Source organism: Chelon labrosus (assembly GCF_963514085.1).
Source record: "Chelon labrosus genome assembly, chromosome: 21".
Taxonomy (NCBI): Eukaryota; Metazoa; Chordata; class Actinopteri; order Mugiliformes; family Mugilidae; genus Chelon; species Chelon labrosus.
The window spans coordinates 8,616,604-8,638,582 of NC_140354.1; the positions used below are offsets into that span (position 1 = coordinate 8,616,604).

The 21,979-nt window shown below is 41.6% G+C and overlaps 1 protein-coding gene across 1 annotated transcript in view; it reads right to left on the reverse strand.

Moving 5' to 3' along the window:
- Positions 1-2,582: 2,582 nt before the first annotated feature.
- LOC311507035 (shisa family member 6) overlaps positions 2,583-21,979 on the reverse strand; it is a gene marked incomplete at its 5' end in the record, with an annotated part of 62,630 nt that continues 43,233 nt past the window's right edge. The window contains 4 exons of the mRNA XM_084571230.1: positions 2,583-3,401; positions 8,409-8,537; positions 9,679-9,699; positions 10,635-10,697. Of these exons, the coding sequence (XP_084427356.1) occupies positions 2,788-3,401; positions 8,409-8,537; positions 9,679-9,699; positions 10,635-10,697 (827 nt within the window). The 3' untranslated portion in view covers positions 2,583-2,787. The remainder of the gene's footprint in view (positions 3,402-8,408; positions 8,538-9,678; positions 9,700-10,634; positions 10,698-21,979) is intronic.

The following is a 21,979-nucleotide window of genomic DNA, read 5'->3' on the forward strand; positions in this document are numbered from 1 at the left end:
AAAAACGACAACCTCTAATTGACATCATTAAATGCAGACCTGGTGTAAAAAAGTAAAGTGGCACACCAAGGTAAAGACATACATTTCTTGAACTCAGGTTACATTTGGCCAACTTTCCATAATGTCAGTCAATCGTTAAAAAAATAAAAATAAAATAGAAGAATGCGCAGCAGGACATGAGCGCAATTCAACTTAATCATACTGTAGATGTATGTGCAATGAGACACTGCTTACCTGCCACTGAAATTACACAGTTCAAATTACATATAGCTTTGTATTCAAGTCTTTATATACAGGAGCTGACAACTCAAACATCTGAAGACACAGCAAATATCCTGATGTCCTACTTGAACAATATAATCGGACGAGTGTTTTCACTAAGTAAAACACATTTCTTTTGTATTTCTTGGCATTTTATGAAGGGACAGTACAAGTCTACAGAGATACTTTAGACTTTAAATCCAAAGACTTTTCTTCACACAATAAACTCACATATTGTCATGGTCTTTGAACTCTTCAGCAGAGGTCTTTTTTTGTTTGTTTGTTTTCTTTGATTTAGCATTTTTCGAAATTTGGGTCTGCGTTATTTTATCCGTCTAGTTATGGGACTTTATGGTGTTGGCCTGGACTTGATTAGTGATTTCACAACCAAGACCCATGATTCTTGAAACTATTTATTTGTATGGTACTGTCATGATGCTTCACCATCTAAAAGTCAAAAAGTACAGTGACACGTTTAAATTTTCTGCACCTTGGCACTTTGGAAACTGGCTTTATACCTTTTATATACTTTTTTTTATACCTTCAGCCATGATTATGACGAAATGTTGCACTTTGAGTTAGATATATTGGACTTGTTTCCATAAAACACTTAAGTACAGCATTAAAATCGGTTTATGAGATTGGAAATTGTCACTTGAGATCGCTTCTGTCTTTTTAAAAAGAATAATGTGATTAATGTGAGATGGAAACACATTTTCCAAATAGGGTTGGACGTGACAAACATTTAACACATGGCTGATCAGCAGTTTGACCTTCGAGGGAAAGAGGTGCAGTCTCTGCCATATTTATGGCACTCGTCATCATGTGGTTCTTGCTGCGTTTGTGAAAATCATTGCATTCCTTTGACAATCCTAGTTGACGTTAAAGAAAAACTTTTAGGTTTGAGATCTCTTCTTTTACTCATAACGTGGCATAATGTAGGTTCTTACATCTTCCTAACCCAGTTTAATATAGACTGCCTACAATTTGGATATAGTCTGACTCATTTCCAGGATTTTTTCTTTATTCCTAGAGACCAAGAGAATCTGTAAAGACTTTGGCTCTCCAGTTCATCTAACTGGACATCTGAAAACAGAAGCACTGTATATGTACATACATCTGAACCCCTAAACCTTAAACATAACTCAGGGAATAGTTGAATGAATGTCCAAATGGAACAGGAAGATCAGTGCATCTAATGATTGTTTTGTTTTAAAGTTTGAGACTTCTTCAATTTAATTTTTGAGGCATATTTACCATGTATCATCTATCACTGTAGAGGGTTTCACTGCTGGTTCTGCTGGTAAATTATAATCAATGACCTTGCACAAAAAGTTAAGACAAGACATGTGACAAAAGCACGATTGTTCAATTAAGAGCATATGGGAATCCATACAATAAGGCATTGCTTTAATGAAAACATAGACACTCACAGTTGAACTAATTTTTGATTGACTAGCAATTATGTCGTCCTCTTTTGTACTAATCGTTTCAGTCATCGCATCGACACAAAACTATCACTTGACCTGTACGTTCCGCAACACTGAGTACCTGATATGTAGGGTAGAAGCAATTGGCCAATCACAAACTGAGGAGGGTGGGCAGGGGAGTTTCATCCTCATGGATGAGAAAGCAAGGACGTGTGAGAATGAAAATTAACCAAATTCACCTGTGGATCTATATCTGCAGACTGAAGCTGCCATTCGACACTGCTAACAGGTTATTTCGTACACAATCACTCTATGCTACAAGCACGGTCAGAAAAAGTAAAAATAGTCCCCATATATATCAAATCCACATATTTTGCAGACATCTGTGAAAATAATATTAATTTGCCTTATCTAAAAAATCAAAATCATTAACTAGGAATCCATGGTAGATTCCAGGTGGGAGAATACGAAACAAAAAATGCCAGAGGGCCAGCTTTTCTCGTTAAATGCTAATGCTAATATAGCCTATTTACAATCATCTATTGTATGCAACAGAAAGAGCCTTTGTTTTCACTAATAAGCTGATATGTTCTGGCCATTCACAGAAGAAGAAGAGAAAACTTAATCCAAAAAAAAGGGAATTCATAAATTGTGCTTTTTAACCCACAAAACCACTTCATCGCTGAAGTGGGACAATTTCAAGAGGCACCACTTGAAGTGCTTACATCAGTTAATGTGAATCTCTAAAGCTATAACAAGGACTGAAAATACAAATCGTAAATATAGTATATTTATATATTTATAAAGTTGATACAATTCCCTTCCAGCCCCGTGTCCAGTTTAAAAAATATTTTCTCTGCGTTGTCAAACGTCCGACATGAAGGAGCTTTGTGTCAACGCGCAAAGCCCTTATGATGCTCTAAGAGAGAAACGTCTTTGCCGGGGTTGATTCTAGGTACCCAAAATCTGGATGACACCGAAAGCTTGTGCTAAAAAGCAGGGAGAGTTTGTAATGTAGGAGGTTGTTAGAAGAAGGAGATCGAACAGCTCTGCCGTGGAGACTTGCCGATTTCTGATGAATGCTTCCAGTCTGCAGCTAAACAGTTACCTCATTCTTACTGGCAGTGCGGTATGTGTGGTGGTGGCCAGGAATGTACTGTAGGTGGTCCACCGTATGTGTTCGTCGGGAAGCAAACGCCTGCCTCTTAGACGTGGTGGCATGATGGTTGACCGTCAGCGTGTTGTAGGAGTCGTTAGAGGCACTGGGTTGAGAGTGCATCTTGGTCATCTTATGGCGGTCCATGACAGGCGTGGTGGGCATCAGCATGTCGGCATGAGACATCGCCCGTGCCATTGCCTTCTCCCGAAACTTGTCACGCCTCATTGCCGGAGACAGCAACGGATCCTGGGAGTGTAGGCGTTCTGCTGAAAGTAGCTGCTCCTCCGAGAGGTGGCGACTGCTTCCGTACGCTGCTGCCGCCATGACACCGTACGAAGATAAGCCGTAGTCTCCGCGTCGTGGCGTCCTGGGAGGAGACAGGACGTGGTCCTGGGACATGGCCCTCTGGACTCGACGGGGTCGCTGGCGCTGCTGGTGTTGCTGGTGTTGCTGGGGTTCCGGGTTCAGCTTCACCATGTGGGTTGGTCCCCGGCCGAAGTCAGGGTGAAGATGCTTCCTCGAGTAGTACGAGTCGTCAATGTCTTTGTCACCTGCAGGGTTAGAAGAAAAAAGACAATGAGGAAGATAGCAGCACCAAGAGCTACTGGCTTTGCTTTGAATGAATGAATTCTTCTAAGAACTTAGTAGTTTCGCCTTTTCAAGTGGAACTCGGGAGCTTGTGGTCAGTTGTGTACACAAAATTTCCATATTTTCCTCAGATTATAAAATTAAGAAGAAAACTCTATACATGCAAGTACCAATATCTTTACTACCCATGAACCTACCATCCATCTCTACCATTTTAGAAAATAAACACATCACAACTCCTGAAAAAACATTTCCACTTATACGGTTGTGAATAAACACAAGAACATTTGAAGGCAATGCATCTCTTTCAGGAACAAATCTATGCTTAATCATGGTTCCTATATTTCCTTTAATACCCTGTGAATCTGTCATGATTGGTTATCAGTGGCTCATTTCATCAGTTTAGCAAACTGCAAATTTCATTTAGCGACATGTCACCTTATCTATCCTGCTCATGTTTCCCTAGTTGAAATAAATATACTTAATGCCATGTATAGCAATTCAGGAGCCCAGTACTGCCACTTTTGATCAGAAAAAAAGTTTTGTTCAGGAAAAGACAAATACTAAGAAATTAAGCACTTCTTTTCCAAACACACATACCCCTGAAAGGCTCCAGAAAATGTCTCGGCTCATGAATTCATCATTCTTGTGCATGATGACTAGTTTGGACCTTAGAAGTGGCAAATCTGACCGATTACTAGTGAATTCCTGCAGATCTGGTGCCTGGGAGGCGCAACACAAATGAGCTGTTGTGCAGTGCATCTCCACAGGCATGGAAAGAAAAAAAAAATCAAGTGACAAAACATTCTGATCAGCTGTGGTGTCAGATCAAACTGTTCGCCCACACAAACATGAAAATGGACACCCATAATCCCTGTGATAATAACAAGTGATAATCAACACGGCAGTTGGAGGGTCCTACTCAAAGCGCTTTTGAATAGTTTTGTCCTTTTCCTGCATGAAAAACAGGACAACACCGGCCTCTCATCGGCGTAGTCGTCCTTCAGTGTGTAGCGCACTCATCAGCATGCCACACTACTCAGCGGTTCATGTGCTGGTGGTGTCTGAACAGGCAACCACTCGGTTAATTCCTCAGCCGCTCCGCTGTGTGCACACGCTCCTAAAGGTAAAGTCATTACGGCAGCATTAACCACGGCCGGCTCTCCGCAGACTTCTACCTGCTTTTTGGCTGTTCCATCACACGGGGGAAGGTTTCCAAGGTAGCAAGGGGTCGTTACCTGTGCAGCAGTTAATTATTGCCAAACACAGAGGTCAAATTGCCATTTCAGGACTACACTTCACCGTGTCGTGGCGAAAAGGGATGATGGGAATTCTTTGTCTGGATGCATGCCTCCAAGGGAGAGATGTCACGCCTGGATACAGAAGGTCACCTCATCGTCCGCTCATAAGGGCTCCTCTTGTCCACAGCCCTGTGCATCCCTAATGAAGGAGGCCCAACTCTGGCCTGTGGCAATGTGCGCCAGAATTTTTCCCTGAAGGTTCCGTTTAGATGTGACATTATGGCAGGAAATGTCACCCAAACTCAATCAGAGGCTGCGAGTTTACAGACAATCGACAACCCGTCGCGCAATGCTCCATTAATAGGTCGAAGTGAAGCAGATCTCCAGTGATAATACTCTCAAATGGCAGTGCTATTCTGAATTTATCACAGCGGGATCAAACACGGGGGCAGTTTGTAATGAGCACCAGCCAGCAAATCACTAATATGATTAAACATGGGCATAAAATCAGGATGAATTAAGCCTGTTGCTCTCGTCCATTGATGTAAATCACCTCAAAATCTCCCCCTCAACTGCCGTGTGATTTAACACGTTACACTGTTTACCCTTAATGCGACTGAAATGATTTAAGAAGGCAGATGCGCGCTTCTCGAGCCCATCTCCGTGGCACTGAAAAAACTCAGCACTTCACTGCTAACATGATTGCGAGAGGCTGAGTGGTCCCGAACGTGATGCGCGGCTACAAACATGAGAAATTGCTAACAACGGCTAATTAAACCCGGGCTTCCACTTTGCTAGATTGCATTCAATATAGCCAGTGTATTTATGTGTCGGCTATTGATCACAGAATACTGCAATCATGTAATGCACTAACACTTGTGAAACCGGCGGAACATCAATTATAAAGTGATATTTAGAGGTTTGAAGATGGAGGGGGGTGGACTTTAAATGGGGGATTGTGCATCTATTTTTTTTGTTCTTTTTGGAAGGATTAAAGGTGGCTTGCTTGTCGTGAAATGTGTTTTAATCCCTTTTAGGGTGATTAAGGTGAAAACAACAGAGCCAAATAAGATTTCTTCTCCTACGGAGCTAAGCTGGTTATTTCAGAGCAGCGTCCTCAATCTCTGCCTCGTTGACATCGGTGAAGGACGTTCGGGATGGAAGAATCTCTCTCTCTCACACACGCGCGCACACGCACACACAACTTAAAATTGCAAATTTAAAACTGCAAATCAACCATGCCAATTTAATTTAGTAATCTCCATCGTGTCTCCAGATGGTTTAATTAAAATAGCAACTTGTTTTCAAAGGCCTCACTCATGCCTGAACTTATAATTTCTTTTCTTTTTTTCTTTCTTTTTTATAGACTTTTTAAAGGGACAACTTTGCTTGCGTGTTTGACAGATTCTTCCGGTCTTTTTTTCTCATGTTCGAAAAGCTTTGTAGTTGATTCATGTCTGGTTTTATGTTTGCGTGTACAAGACGCCGGCGAGATAAGAGCAGCAAGGGAAAGAAAAGACGAACATATAAAAGAAAAATGAGCTGAAGGAAGATCACACTGATGTATGTTTTTCTATCATGTAACCGCTCAACGAAAAAGGGGCCAATGACACATATAAATGTCGTTTTCTTCATGTGTATCTTAGCAGTTTGAGAATCTGCTATGCGTTACGTTCATTCTTGCAAACACAGCTCTGAAGAAAACGTACAGTGTGCGGATAAAAGGCTCTGCAGCGTTTTCTTTGACTAATTGTCGAACCCTGAATAGCCTCTTGAAGCTCAAGGGAATGTTTTTAGAGGGATTTACCGTCAACACTTGAGTTAAATGTGATTGTACACCAGTGTGCATGCAGGGTGTTCGCACTGCAGCGCCTGAACCGCTTCACTGACAAATAAGCAACAAGATGGCAAACTTGAAAGAAAAATGCAAATGTATGGAAGCAGAGTCTTTAAGGAAGAAGCTGCTGGGAGAAATTTTCCCTCACTGATTATCTTCTTGCTCTACAGCAATTCAGAGTGGTCCATTTCAGAAAGTGACGCACGAGAACTGACGGTCCCGAGTGAAGACGTGAGGTCTGAAGTAACGATGGCAGTTTTATTTTATTTTTTAAAGGATTTTTTTTATTGTTTGTTCTTTAAAGGCTTTATTTGAAAAATCCTCTAGAGCTCATGCCGAGTTTGAAGCAGATATTTCCTTTCATAGACTGTTCCGCTAAACAGAACTCTCAAAAGAAGGAAACAGCAGTATTTGTGTGCTTGTGCATCTATCAGTTAAATCAGAACCTTGTTTGTGTTTGCTATGCTTCCATTTTAACGGTAAATGCAAACATGTACCGAGGAGGATGAAAGCGTGACAGCTTTCTGGTTGCAAACCTCTGCACTGTGAACTCGTATGTGTTGCATGGCAACAGCAAGCATATGCGTTGCCACGGTTACCATATCATGCTGTGCAAAAAAAGTTGTGCTGCTTTCACGTGCTGCTGTACTGTGCTGGTCAATGTCACGCTTAGATTTCATGCTGCAAATGTTTCAGGTGGTTTCTTTTTAGGTCTGCGCCAAACTATGATTGACTGTGACTGAACCAGACACGCCCAGCAAAGATTGCAAAGTCTTCACCGTACTGCATTTGTAAACTAGAGGGCTAAATTGTTCTAAAACCATCTTGATGACCTTCATAAAATGCTTTCTCCTGCTTCAAAAACAACTGTCAGGCCGCATAATATGAACTGATAGTGTCCAGAGACTGTGCTGTAGTTTTAATGCTCTGAGGTTGGAATAATTTACAAGATAAACTTAAACTGAAATCGCCTGTGAAGTTTCTTGGTTATCCAGGTCAGACTATAGCCCGGACAAAAAAAAGAAGCTAAAACAAGGGCAACTGGACATGTTGGGTTTCTTGAAGACATTTCGCAATTTTGGGGTTGTTCCTATTTAAACATATCCTACAAGCCCAATTGACCTTGTTTCAGCTTGTTTCTTGGTTATACTGAAAACTCTGCCTTTATCTCAGCCATCAAACGTGTCATGTCTTATCTCATTCCGCTGTACATAAATTGAGCACCACAGTTACTGTCCTGTGCAGCCATTTTGCCCAAATTTCCAAGGTAAAAAGGCTGCTCGACAAACATGCAATCAATCTGAAGAACACCGAGCATGCACCGGTCATGAGGCTGAAGCAGAAGCATCCACGTCATCATCAAACTGAAAATGTCAAAACGGCGATAATGAGCTGTAGGACTGCTGAGACATTAAAGTGCCATCAGGTTGGTGTATAGAAACCATTCAAGCTGAGAAAAAAAGAAAAAAAAAACTATCTTAATATGTCATTAAGAGACATTAGCAACATGGCACGGGCCGCAGATGGAGCCAAATTACACGCCAATTAGATGTCAGTCAATGAGCCGGTAGATGAGTGGATGGGAGTATGGATGCGCTATAAACTCGTCGTCATGCATTTTAAGAAGTTTATCACACTGAAAAAAGGTGGAAAAGTGAGAGGGCTCTCTGCGTGTCAAGCCACCGAACATCTGGAGATACTTATCATGATGCATGTCTCTGTAATGGACACTGAGATGATTCATCAGGCCAGGCCAGGTGAATGTGGCAACCCTTGAATGCGCAGGGCATGAGGGTGACGTCATTCCCAGAGTTGTCTAGCACATCAGGCAAAACGCAGCGACGGAGGACGAATGAAGGACCACCTACTTAATCTGTGCAGAGAGTATTTACTTAAGTCAGGCTTGAGGGCCAGCTCGTAGGAGGGCGGCAGATGGCTCAGGTTCTGGAAGGATCTGGAGAGGGACAGGTCGTACGGCTCCGTGGCTGAGGTCAGGATGTTGTTCATCCGCTGGGGCCGCTCTACAGGAGACGGGGAGGAAGTGGTGCACTGCAGTCAGCACACAGTCAGTCAAAAAGATGGGTTATACACTTGGAGTCTTTGCTGGAGGAGAGAAGAATACGAAGGGAAAGTGTTGCAGTGGGGAATGTGCTTTGAGGAAGACTGAGGAGGGCTGAAGAGAATTTAAGGGATTTTTGTCACCTTCTGCTGGATTTGCTTCAGCTTTGGGGAAATAACAACTGAGATGATGGTCTTGGCCTACATGTCAGAGTATTAAAACCAAGACTGCAGGCAGGAGATAGACAGTATAGAAGAATATTCAACTTGCCTTAAAATTGTGGAACCATTGCATTATTCTGTTGATTTTGTTTATAGTATCACTGCCACTCACTTTGTGTTCAAGGCCGGAATATGCCTTCATTCGCGTAGCTTAGATTTACTGATCCAGAGAGATATTTGGAGGTTTATCACTTGGGCATTTTCAAGGTTAATGTTTAGGGAATATTGTCAAATTGCTGCGTCAATAAAGTCAGCTACTCATTCTTGTTTGCCAGTCTGAGTCAGCTGTAAACATCCATGAACTGTGTCCAAGCAGCTCATCATGAATCGCCTACAGCCGTTCAGTTTCACATATCAGTGATACAGTATGTATGACACCATTAAAGACTCCCTGCACTGCGTGGAACTTCAGTATTTAGGACGCCCAGTCATGGGTCAGGAGGCGCAGCGGGTGGGGAAGGTGCCGGAATACGGGCAGGGACTCTGGTGCTGGATTTAAAAATAGGACTGGGCGACTACTGCGGCAAGGAGGACAGGGACACACAACACCAAGGAACATATGGTGTAAAGGGGAGGTTGGAAAGTGTGTGTGTGTGTATGTTTGTGGGAAAGATAGAGCTGGTTAAGTGGAGTGAAGGAGGGACAATAATGCGTGAAGGAAAGATTTTGAGATTGGACTGAAGGTCATGGGTTGTAATGCAGCGGCGTGAAGTTTTGTGAATGCAAAGAAAACACAAGCTCTTTTAAAAATAAAGACAAAAGAAAAGGAGAATAAAAAAATGACCCCCAGTGTGCAGGAAAACATTTTTGATCTGTACATATGTTGAATCAAAGGTGATAAAAAAAATACACATAGACACCGTGTGTATGTGTATTACTTACCGTATCTCATTTGTCTGTGGGCTAACAAATCCAAGTGAGAAAGAAAGGATCAATAACAATCAATGTGCACATTTCAACCAAAGCTTCCAAACTAGAGGTTGCCCTCGGTCAAAACTAATAATGCATCAATGTTGCCAAGGGTTAACACAAATTCCAACTCTTGAATTATGCATTGCATCTACCATACTCGTCAGAAGCTAAATAGACTTCAAAAGTGCTGTTTGAAGAGCTTCTGAAAGTACTTTTGAAACCCATTTTCCCAGTGAAAAGCTGTCCTGTTTAAGAGGCAAACGAGTACAGGCAGGATGTGGACTGCATCGCTCCATTAATACTGAAAAAGTTTGTATAATATCTCAGTGACGATCTCTCAGCTTTATCCTAAAAGACTGACACACAACATTGGATTGAATGCAGTTTTAGAACATTACAGAGGGCCTTTTGGTAACAAATAGCTCCACATTCCCTCTTTAATTACACAGTGTTTCATTTCATTGTCATTTGGATGCAGGGCCGTTCAGTAATTTCGCACTGAAAGCTGCTCCCCTTTCACAGAAAATCACATTTAGAGAAATAGATGGGACGCCATAACAGTAATTGGGTTTTCAATAACTTGAGCAAACTGCAGAGATGATCCTTTTGATTATAATACACTTTTTTCTTTTCATTTTCTCAGAGTATTTCTTTATCAGCTTCTCGAATTTTAATTTCCCAGTGAAAGATATACTTTTAGTCTTGGATATTGGAAATGGTCTTTCACAGAATTGTTTTTTTCACTTATACACAGATACTAATGCAGATCATTTTTACAAAGTCAGGGCAGGTCAATCACTACCATTAAATCTTGCCAAAACTTTTGAGTTTGTGTTTTTACGCTTCCATTTTAAGCAGAAACAGTGAATGTTGAACTTTATATAATGTCATGTGCAGTTAAGGACTACATCATTGTATTTTCTTACCCAGTTTGGGTGTGAGCGCAGTCAGATCCAGGTGGCTGTGCTGGTAGTCATGGTGGTGGTTTCCTAATATAAGAAGAAGAAAGAGAGTTTAAACATGTTGTGAAGACAGAAAAATACTATGCTGTCACATCACAAAGGGCATCACTCCAAGTGGTATGTTGTCTCAAATAGTTTATTTCATTTTAAAGGCCCAGTGTGTAGGATTGAGTGCCATCTAGTGGTGACATTGTAGATTGCAACAAAATAAAAACAAAATAATACAAAATAATCTTTCAAGTGGGGTAAAATGGGGTTCTTATACTTATCCAATGAAAAACTGAAGCAGTTAAAATGATCTCTTCAAAGCACCAGACTCCACTGAAAAAAACTGTGATGTTACTGAGCTGAACGTGAGTTGTCTACCACTGCCTTGATTGGCTAGCTTGGTCATATTATTGTGTGATTCAGATTTGTTAGTTTAGATACCAGTTATTGTGTTAAAATACCAAAGATATACAAACGCTAGACCAGATATTCTTGTGTTGATTGCACAAGGTACATTTTTAGTTTTTGTCTACAGAGTTTGATAGGTTAGAATGGAGCAATATAATGGCTTCAATTTCTTGTCAGAAAAGCCTGACCATTAGATTAACAGTTGTTTCTTTGGTTTGTGGCTAATTTCCTGCAAAATCAATGACACTCGATTTAGCCTCTGCTGCAGTTAGAACAACACAACATCCTTGTCACACCGGTGAATTTGTTTTCATTATGTGTCTCATGACTTCCTGTTTTATTTTGAAAACTAACTCTCCTCTCGTTTCAGGTCACTTGCCCTTCCTCTTGTGTCACCGGTCTGATTGTCTTCCCCGATTCCTGATTGTTTCCACCTGTTCCACATTACCCTCCTGTGTATATATGGTCTGCGGCTTCCCCTGTGTTGTGCCAGTGTGTTTCGTCTCATCTCGTCTCGACGTACACCCCAGCCTGGAATTACCAAGCCACAGCTAAGATTATTCTTTCAAGATTCCTTACCTAGTTTTGCCTCCTAAGGAGTGATTTTTTGTTCTATATTTTTGTTTACCAGAGCCCTCATTTGAGAAAGTTTTTTGCTGATTAATAAAGCCTGCCTTTATTTTTTTGAACTGTCTTCTGCGACTGAGTCCTCATTTGTGTCCTGGCTTGTCAATCCTGAGCTTAGACGGCAATCAATGCACCTGCCAAATATTAGCATGTTAGCATTTAGCTCAGAACTGGGTTTTGGTTTTTAAGATTACATCCAATTATCAACGTGTTCTGGAAGCATTTGAAAAAATGCAGTGAATGGGTTTTTACTGGCTAATTATCAAGACAAACACTATTTATTGGCCATCTGTAGATATTGCACTTAATAAATCAGTGTGTGTTGTCTCAACAATCCTCACACCTTGTACATTATATATGTCACCACGGGGAAGTGGGGAGAAGCTGACCCTTAAATAATGTCTTTTTATGAGTTGTACTATAACACCCTTTGACAATTGTTATCCTCCATTTCAACAGTCCACTCTTGTGTTTCGCCCAGATGTGAGAGCTTTGATTTGTTCGGCATCTCAAGTGACCAGTAAGCTGCCACTACTCGGTTATGAAAGTGTTTCCTCCATTTGACAGAATCCTCACTGTAACACTGCTTCACCCAAACAATTGATTATGTCTCTTTAATACGGGAACATAGACGCAGCTACGATCTGGCGGTGATCCATCATTCATCAGTCATTCAATGTTGCGCTAATATGTATGTGGTTAAAGAACAGAGCAGAATCTTCGGAGACCACCATTAGAGCAGGAATGGGAGCTAAAATAAGTCTAAAGAGTGAAAATATTGCCTTGATTCAATTATGCCTGTGTTTCCTTTTTAACAAAATGCAAAGTACGTTGATGGTTAGACCTTATTTGCATTTAAATATGTTCATCTATCATCCAGTAAGGGTGCTGAAGACAGGAAAAACACAACTGGTGGATAAAAACCGTTTGTATGAGATCCTTAAAAAGCTTTGTACTGAAGGCAGGAGGTTAAGCTCTGCTGTTGTTTAAAATCAGTGCCTTTACGTCAATGATGTTGCTTTCCCGGTGGAAGGATGTAACATTTAATGTGAAATTCCTTTATACTCTCTAACAAAAATGGTGTTTTGGAATGTAAATACTCCTCCAGTTAGCTGTATTGCGTAATTATTTATTACATTTTTGGCCTCCCACCAGCTTTTACTCTGCTTTCCGATCACACAGGTTTGATCAAGGGACCAATTACAGCAGCCACAGAAAACTCAGCTAAATTACCCTGCTATGATCTTGAAATGAGACCAGTTGTGCACCAAATAAATAACCTTTTACTATCTGTGTAATTGAAGGAACCGCTTTTTTCCCCCGCAGCAGAGGAAACCGACCGCTACATAAATTTCACACATCACCACAAGTGTTAAACCAAGGTTCAAAAGTTTATCATCCTGTGAGGATGCTTTTCTTTTGAGGTAATCTCCAGTTCAGCGCTTACATGCGTATGATCCAATTATCCCCTCCATGTGTCATATCTGAATGTTCTTGTTAGTATTGTGCGATGGCTAAGGCTCTAAACAGAGCCCACATTGTAAAAAAAAAAAAAAGAAAAAGATAATTTGTTCATGAGGAAGGTGAAATTAAAAAACAATCTGAAACATCTAATTTATCCAAGGGACAATCAGCATCCATACATAAAACAGGGAGCACATTCACACCAACCATAGTTGTTTCTGAGGCTGGAGTGTTTATTCCTTCAGCTCTCTTGTGGGCAGTGCTGAACAATGTCATCTGAGCTCAAGTGGTGCCAAAAAGCTGCAGCAAAGCGCTTGAAAATGTGATACTGTGTCCTCAAGTAACCTGAGAGCTAAACGACGACCAGCGAAAACAAGCAATCTTATGCAAAACTTCAACCATATTATTCGTTTTGTTTGAAAATTAGACCAGGACAGGTTACCAAAAACCCTTGTGTTCTGCACATATCCATTGCTTGTCACTTTCTATTTGCACTTGTGAGGAAGCGTCGACATGCGCAGGTAAAACAAAAAGTTTGACTAGGGAACAAGGTCCCGATTAACAGCCTCCCCCCCAATTTGGAAAAGTTTTACCATCAGACTTTGGAACAACCCTGCGGGGATTCGCTTTATGGATTATGTTGCACGATAAGGCCTCACTCACGGTTGGTGTTCCACTTCATCTCAGATAGAATAGGGTTTGAGATCAGGACGGCTACGTTCTCCCACACCAAACTGGGACAGCTGTTTCTTTATGGACGTCTTTGAGCTTTGAGACATTGTCATATTAAAAAGGAAAAGGGCAAACACAAACTGAAGCATGAAGATCATATAAAGTGTAATATGATATGTTGTGTGCTGTAGCAGTAGGGCTTTTGATTTCCTGGAACGGATGCTAAACTATAGGTACAATAAGAAAAACAATACAGATACAAGAATCTGTTTAAAAATGTCCAGACACATTGACCAGTGTTATTGACTCGTGGCTTATGTGTCTGCTATGTAATTAATGTATTAACATTTAAGTGACTTTAAAACCCTTTATATTAATACCTTATTCGTTTTAATTTAGTCGGTTATTAATGTTTAACTGAACTAATGTGTACAAAAGCCGCGTTGCTCATTTGTGTGTTGTTGTTTCACGCTGCTTGGTGTGACTAAACCAAAGGGCGTCTGTTATTGTGCTGTATCGATGTTTCGCTGCTTCCTGCTACTCTGCATGATTTATGCACAGTCTTGCTCATGTTGATTTTGTTTCAGCGTCTTACTGTTTGCAGTTCTTGCCAGAGAACTGCAGATGAACATTAGCCAGCTGGCTAACCCTGGCACAGTTACAAAAAAAGTTGATTAATGCAAATAATACTGAACTTTAGGTACTATTCCTCATGTTTCTGTGCAGGAAGGCGTCAATTCTGTGTGAGTCTTTAAGGTCTGGAGGTAAATAAGTATAATAATAGAACCAGTGTTAAGATTAATCTGCCACTGCTGCTAATAAAGTGAAGTAAATGTCAGGGAACCTCTGTCATACCGAGATGTTCACATCCTGAACCCACTCGACAGATATCAGCAGCACTGGAGGTATATGCTAAGAGCACATGCCTGTAAAGTGTTAACACGTAATGCAGGAGCTTTCCCTGACAGTCAAGTGTGTCACACGGATTGGCTGTAGTAATGCAGACAGCTCTGTCGCAAATGAATCGAACGCTTCCAGGTTCCAGCGGGTGGACAGAGGGGATCCCACTGTGACCCAGATCCATTTTAAACGCCTCGCTCTGGGGAAGCTGATGGACAGACGCTGGCTACGGAACGGGCCCACGCTGTGTCATTATGCTGGCAGAGTGTGAAGGACCATGTGGGACAGATCACCTCGTTTTGCCCTTGTGCATGTGTGACGGAGGGGCCGAGGGGACATAGACAGAAAACAGGCGAGAGGTTTTTTGCCGTCATTTTAAGTGCCTTCGCTTTTTTTTTTTTTTTTGCCTTTGCTTCTTGGGAGTTTAACCTCTAATGGACCTTTGATAGCAGCGAGGCACAGTGGAGGAGCGCTCACAGTAGAACCTCATTTGAAGAAATTTCACAGCAATGTGATAAACAGGCAGCTTAATCAGCTTTTGTATACTGTAACAACCAACTAAATTTAAAATAAATAGTCAGGAAGTACAGGAAGTAAATGAGTTGCAGTTTCCTGAATTATGAAAATCAAGCTGTATTAGACTGATTTGGTTGAATTAAATTGTGCAGTTTCGTTTGAGATTTTATGCAAGTGATTTTCTCGGATATCCGTCTTAGGAAAACTTTGTTGATTGGTCCCACGGCTCTTTACTGCAGCTCACTTCTGTGAATAGCTAAAGAACAACTGGCCCATCAGCAGGGGCACGCCGTCAGGACAGGCAAACCAGGCAATAGTTTAATAGAAAAAAATGAGACCAGATGGCTACCTTTTGGCATGTTCTGCAATGACAACCATAAACCCCATTAAACCTATGAATGCCAAGTGCACTGACACTCCATCCTCCCCTTGAGGCCTCGTTGTATTTACCCCATGACAGATTTTGCTGCTTTCAACTTGGGGGGGATAGCACATGTACGTATTTGCCTGAGGCTCCCCAGAACCTAGGATCACCACTGCCAATCAGAGCTCCCTAAGTGGTAACTTAAAAAACAAAACAACAGTAATATTTTATGCAGAGATTTTGAGATCCTCAAAGAGACTTGACAGCTTTGAAGCAGACAGGCCTCTTACAATGACCACTTTCATGCAAATCGCAGCCTAAATTTAAAACTATCACAGCAAACCTGTGCGCAGGCGGATGACGTATCATGTTGCATAAAACTGTCATACGCTACAATGAACTAAGGCAGTACAGAAAAATCAGATGAAAACTTTCCAGTTTGTGAAACTTGTGCCAGAGATTAAATTAATATTGATATACAGCCATGTGTAGTATGAAAAGAGTTGTACACATAAAGCAAAAACTTCTTTATTGACACATCTGATCCACAAAAAATCACGCATCATGGAAAATTATACTACAAGCAAAGACTAAAGAGGCTGAAATAAAAAAAAAAACTTCAGAAAAGCAAAGCAGCCTTGTGCAAAGTTGTGATGTTTCCTTCTCATTTTTCTGCTGGCCTGTCAGAAAGTGTGACACCAGCCACAAATATCTGACAATGACTCCGACTGCTGCATTAAAACAAAGAGGGATGATTAAAGTTGGAACATGCAAATGATGCTTTAATTAATCCACTGTCTGCTATCCATCTCTGAAGACTTTACGCCCTCTTTTCTTCACTCCAGCCATCCTTAATGGAACATCACTGTATGTACATCACTGGATATTTTAAAAAGTAGCATTTTTTTTTCAATTTGTGCACTCAGTTTAATTACAGGATTTCTCTCTGCGCGTAAATTCATCTTAATGTAGTCTACAAGTAAACAAAGTTTAAAGACTGAGGGGGCAAAAAGAAAATGTATCCGCTGACGAGAAATTGGTTAATTTTCCATTTCACCAACTGCACTTGTTATTCTATACTGTGTATTTTAATGCAGGAAAGGGAAGAGCCTGACGTTAACAGAAACCGGCGATCCACACAGAGTCTTACCGATGAGCTCGACCAACGGCGTCTCAGGCAGCACAGCTTCTCGGAGTCTGTGAATTACTAACAAGGATAAGCACAGATTTATCTGATGTCTTCTCCGATATGTCAGAAGTAACATCACACAAAGCTGCCGTTATCCTTGCCGTGGAATATTGGACTCCAGGAATCAGAGAGGGAAGCTGAGGAATCCGTGTTAGCAGAAGAAGATGGAGCAAAGTTTGGCTTCCGAGAGAAAAACCTGAGAAAATGGCTCTTAATCTGAAAACAACAAATCACGAACTGACTAATAGTTTGGACTTCTTCCTGGTTCTGGTTTGGCACATTAGCTCCATTGAGGAGAAATATTCAAAAAGTAGACTTTAATAAGGATCAATGCACAAACAGAAGACAAAATGTGGCAGAAGCAATTAAGAGAAGACACACCGGGCATTTTAAAACTCTTATCGCGTTTGCTGTAAAGGAAAGGCAGCAGAGTATTCCAAAAATGAATTATCCAGTAAATTATTTTCCATAATTACGCTCCATGTTTTTCCGTAATTACGTTGGCACAAAGCAACTGTTGATAAGCCGGCTGATGAAACGATTAAATGGAGGAGAAAGAGGCAGGCTTTGTCAAGACACCGCAAACTGGAAAATTACAACTGAGATCTTTTAATGACTTTGTAATTATGAGCCCGAGCTCAGCTGCTCGTTGGCATTTAACAGAGAGCACGCCGAATGCTAAAAACTAAATGTTTACATCTTCCGCTGCAGTTTGGGAAAGCGCTTCATTTTGGTTGCGAGTTCACGCGAGTTCAGGCTTTGATCACACAGTCAGCCGCCATGAAAAATTTATTGTAGACTAGAAACTCAACCCTAATGAAGACTTATTGTTTACCCTCTGATGTGCACTTCAACACCTCGATATGGAGGAAGAAGAGAGTTTCCAGACCAGGCGATTTAGTGTGTTTTTAGTCATCAGCCATTCTTTCAGTCATGCCTATTCACACAGATCTCTGTGTGTTCAGACAGCCCTCCAAAAAGAACAGAGACAGGAGAACCGAGGCGACTGTCTTGGCATTACATGACAAGTTCCCACTGGAGGCCCCAGAGGCCGAGGATCTCTGTTTCTCCAGTATTGATTAGGGATTGTGTGTCGCAGCTCCTGGCCGCGTCATGCTCTCCTGACATGCTTTTTCCAGTCAAGCTAAGGCACACTTTGTTGTTTTCCCCTCTCAGGCTGACCTTGTGACAGAAATTAAGAGACACCAGCAGACCCTGCAGGCAGGGAGAGCAGTGGGGAGGAAACAAAGTAACAAAAGAAAGCTGAATTTTTACAATAAACCCTGTGGGAAGGATTTATAAATCCTGAATGTTTGTCGAAGGCACTAAAAATAAACTTACCAGCATACACATTAGATATCAGGCATGAGAAACATGCAGTAGACGGAAATATGGAACAGATATGAAGTTGGCAATGTCACCGTTGTTTCAGAATCACACACACTATTTGTACAATATAATTATGAAGATTAATACAACCACAACAGTTTGATCCATGTCCTAGTATGGACTAACAGTCCAACAGAAATAACATATGAAAACTGACAAAAAAATAATAATATTCATTTGATTATATAACCTACTTAAAGGGGAACTACTGTTTTTTACAACCTGGACCTTATTTCTGGCATATAATACAGTCGTTAACTCACCCATATAACTTTTGTGTAAATTGTATTCCTTCGGGAGATATTTAGATCTGCGTATATCCATGTAGTGGGAGTGACTGGGGCACCGAAACACAGCCTCTAAATAATGCATTATCTGCCACGAAACTCGTTCATTTCACCAATATTTTGTTATCGTACGCTCATGCTATTCCCCGTTGAGTCTGGAGTTAGCTGTTACCATACAGACCCCGGATGATGTCTTCTGACCTGGATGATGGCATCTCTGAGCGTTGCGCGTACCTGCAACGGTCGGCTTGTTTACCTGTAATTTGCTAGTACTAGTTTTTTTTTGCAACATGGCTGAATATTTTTCCAATTCTGGTAAACAACAGGTAAACAAGCCGACCGTCGCAGGTGTGCGCGGCGTTCAGAGGCGACATCATCCAGGTCAGAAGACATCACCCGGGGTCTGTAGGTCAATCTACAGACCCTGGATGATGATAACAGCACTAGCGTACAAAATATTGGTGACACGAATGAGTTTCTTGGCAGATAATGCGTTATTTAGAGGCTGCGTTTCGGTGCCCCAGTCACTCCCACTACATGGATATACGCAGATCTAAATATCTCCCGAAGGAATACGAATTACACAAAAGTTATATGGGTGAGTAAACGACCATATTTTATGCCAGAAATAAGGTCCAGGTTGTAAAAAGCAGTAGTTCCCCTTTAAGCAGGACTGAAGCACCAAAGTCAAGGGAAAAAAAGCAAGTGAACAAAGTTGCGCTTACAAAATGTTCTGAAACACCTCAGTGGGGTGTGAAGGATAAAAAAAAAAGCCAGTACACAACACATTTAACCCCTGGTGTAATCCCTTGGCATATGTAGCCTATTTTGGGACCATGTAATTGTAACTCAGACGGGTTGTTCCACCATCAAGTGGGCTGCAGCTAGTAGGTTTTTTTCCCCCTACAATGCTGTTGCCGTTGTGGCATCTCGATGGGCTGGCCCATCTGTCATTTACCAGATTACTGGTAAACTTCTCTTTTGTTTTAATTCTGCAGTCTTAAGGTTTCGGTCCTTGTATATGAGTTACGAACAGGTTCAGATATGAGCCCTTTAAATGTCTGATAGACACAGGGTAGACCTATTTACGTGGAGTTCAATATTATGTCCCATTTTAGCTCTATTTTTGGTCTCCACCATCTCCTGAGGGAAACATTTGGCTCTTTAACTGGTGAACATAGAAGAGCTATTAGTGGCTATACATCAGGTATGTCTGTTTGCTGTTTGGTGCTGGCTGTGCAGAGGCTTTTAGAGGTGCTTCAGTGAAACCAGATATCGCTGTGTACAAGACTGATGAGAGAGAACGTAAAGCTGTGGCCCAGAAAGTTTAGTGAAGTGCAGCGTTGGCTATTAATTCTTAAGGTCATGGTTAAAATGATCACTGCGGTTCATGGCTACATTTGTCAGCGGTTTGTGTTCATTTGACTTCCGTAAAAAAAGATCTGAATATGGTATCAGGCAGTTAAAATTCTTTGTCTTTATTTATGTTTAAAACACTTGCCTTATGAAAAAAGGCATTGGGTTACATGGAGCAGATTTTGTTTTTCGCAGTGGTAGAAGTCATGAACGGAAGAGAAAATCTTGATTTCTTTTCATAATGGTGAGCTAACACTGTGTTAGAAGCTGTGACGGATATGAATTTCTAGCGTGAGACTTTCATTTCCAAACCGGGCAAATCTAACCTTGGCGCTCCTGGAGGGAAAACAAAAGAGAAATAGCATCAGTGCCGACTACTCAGGAAGCTTCGGAGCGAGTGGGTGTCATTTTACAGCCGCTTCCGTCAGCGGAGCTTTATCTTGGCTCACTGCGTGTCTTTGAGTGGCTTTGTCTCCTTCACACTTGTGCCACTTTCACAGAATTAAAGCAACAAGCGCCCTTTTCCTCCTTCCCTGCCTCATGGGTAATGTGTGATGATCACAACAGATAATTGCATCTATTTACATATAAATGTGATTGATACTTGTCCTACAGAGTTAAGCTTCCTTAAGCTGCCGCCGGAGCAGTTTGCTACTGATCTCGTTATAATCTTTCCATAATATTTGGATCCTCCATCTGAAGTTACCTAATTAAATGATCATTCGCGACAAGTAAACAATTGGGGTTGATGATGATGCTAATTAACGATAGCTGAACACTACGAGGAGAGACACTGCTATTGCGTCTAATGGTGTTTATTAGAAGACGTGATTAATACGGCTTCACGAGGAGGCAGAGTTTGTGTTTTTTTTTCCCATTTGTCGACTCAGAATGACTGCAGCACACTGTCTGAGAGGCCGCTGCCGTAATTGATTAGGTGCTGTCATCCACAATATCGACCGCCCTCATACGAATCTCAAATGAACACTCGAATGATAATGCCAGTACTCGTTAAAATCTAAGCTCAGTGGGATTTTTGGAAATGTCAAGACAGGCCCAGAACGCTTCCTGAACAGGAGGACCTTTTTTCCAGTCGATGCCACAGTATCTTGTTTGTGCATTCGCAATCTTAAGATATAATCAAAATTCTGCTCCTTGTCCCCGCTGTGCTTTTTAATTTTTATCACCCCTGCCTGAGGCCCCAGGGTGAAGGAGTCGAGAACATTTGCTCACACACTGTGTAGTCTTGTGTCAAACATGCCCTGTAGTCAGGTTGTGCCTCAACAGGTCCACAGTCAGGCTGCTTATTAAAACACTGGCTTCGAGCCCAAAGAGCTTCTGGGTTTTTTTTTTTTGAGCTCTTACACGCCTGCAGCTTGCCAGCGGGCTGCAGGTGCAAAGTGTCTGCCAAAGGTGTCTTGTTGGAGGTGCGACCTCAGGTCAGAGCGAGCATTCATTTCTTTGACGTAATGTAACAATCCGTGACACACTCGGGAGCTCCAACTCCTCGCACTGCTCCGTGACCTTTGAAGAAATACCAAATGTCCTCTATGAGATGTTTTTATACATGGAGCGGTAATGGCTCAAAGCTGGAGTTCAAATGTGGGCGAAAGGGGTTTTAGAAATAGGAGACCCAGTGATAATTTGGTGAATTGCTGACATGTTTAACAACACAAAGTGCAGCACTGATAGCGACTGAAATCAACACATATATCTTAAAAAGGGGTGGCACAGTGGCGAGGTGGTTAGCACTGATGCCTCACAGCAAGAAGGTCACCGGTTCGAATCCATGGGCCGGCTGGCCTTTCTGTATGGAGTTTGCATGTTCTCCCTGTGTCTGCGCGGGTTCTCTCCGGGTACTCCGGCTTCCTCCCACCATCCAAAGACATGCTCATTAGGTTAATTGGTGATTCTAAATTGGCCGTAGGTGTGCATGTGAGTGTGAATGGTTGTCTGTCTCTGTGTTAGCCCTGCGATGGACTGGCGACCTGTCCAGGGTGTACCCCTGCCTCTTGCCCGATGACAGCTGGGATAGGCTCCAGCAGACCCCCGTGACCCCTAACAGGATTAACCGGGTATAGAAAATGAATGAATATCTTAAAAAGGGAAAATGTAGTCGACATGACCTGTATGGCATCAACTGGATTTT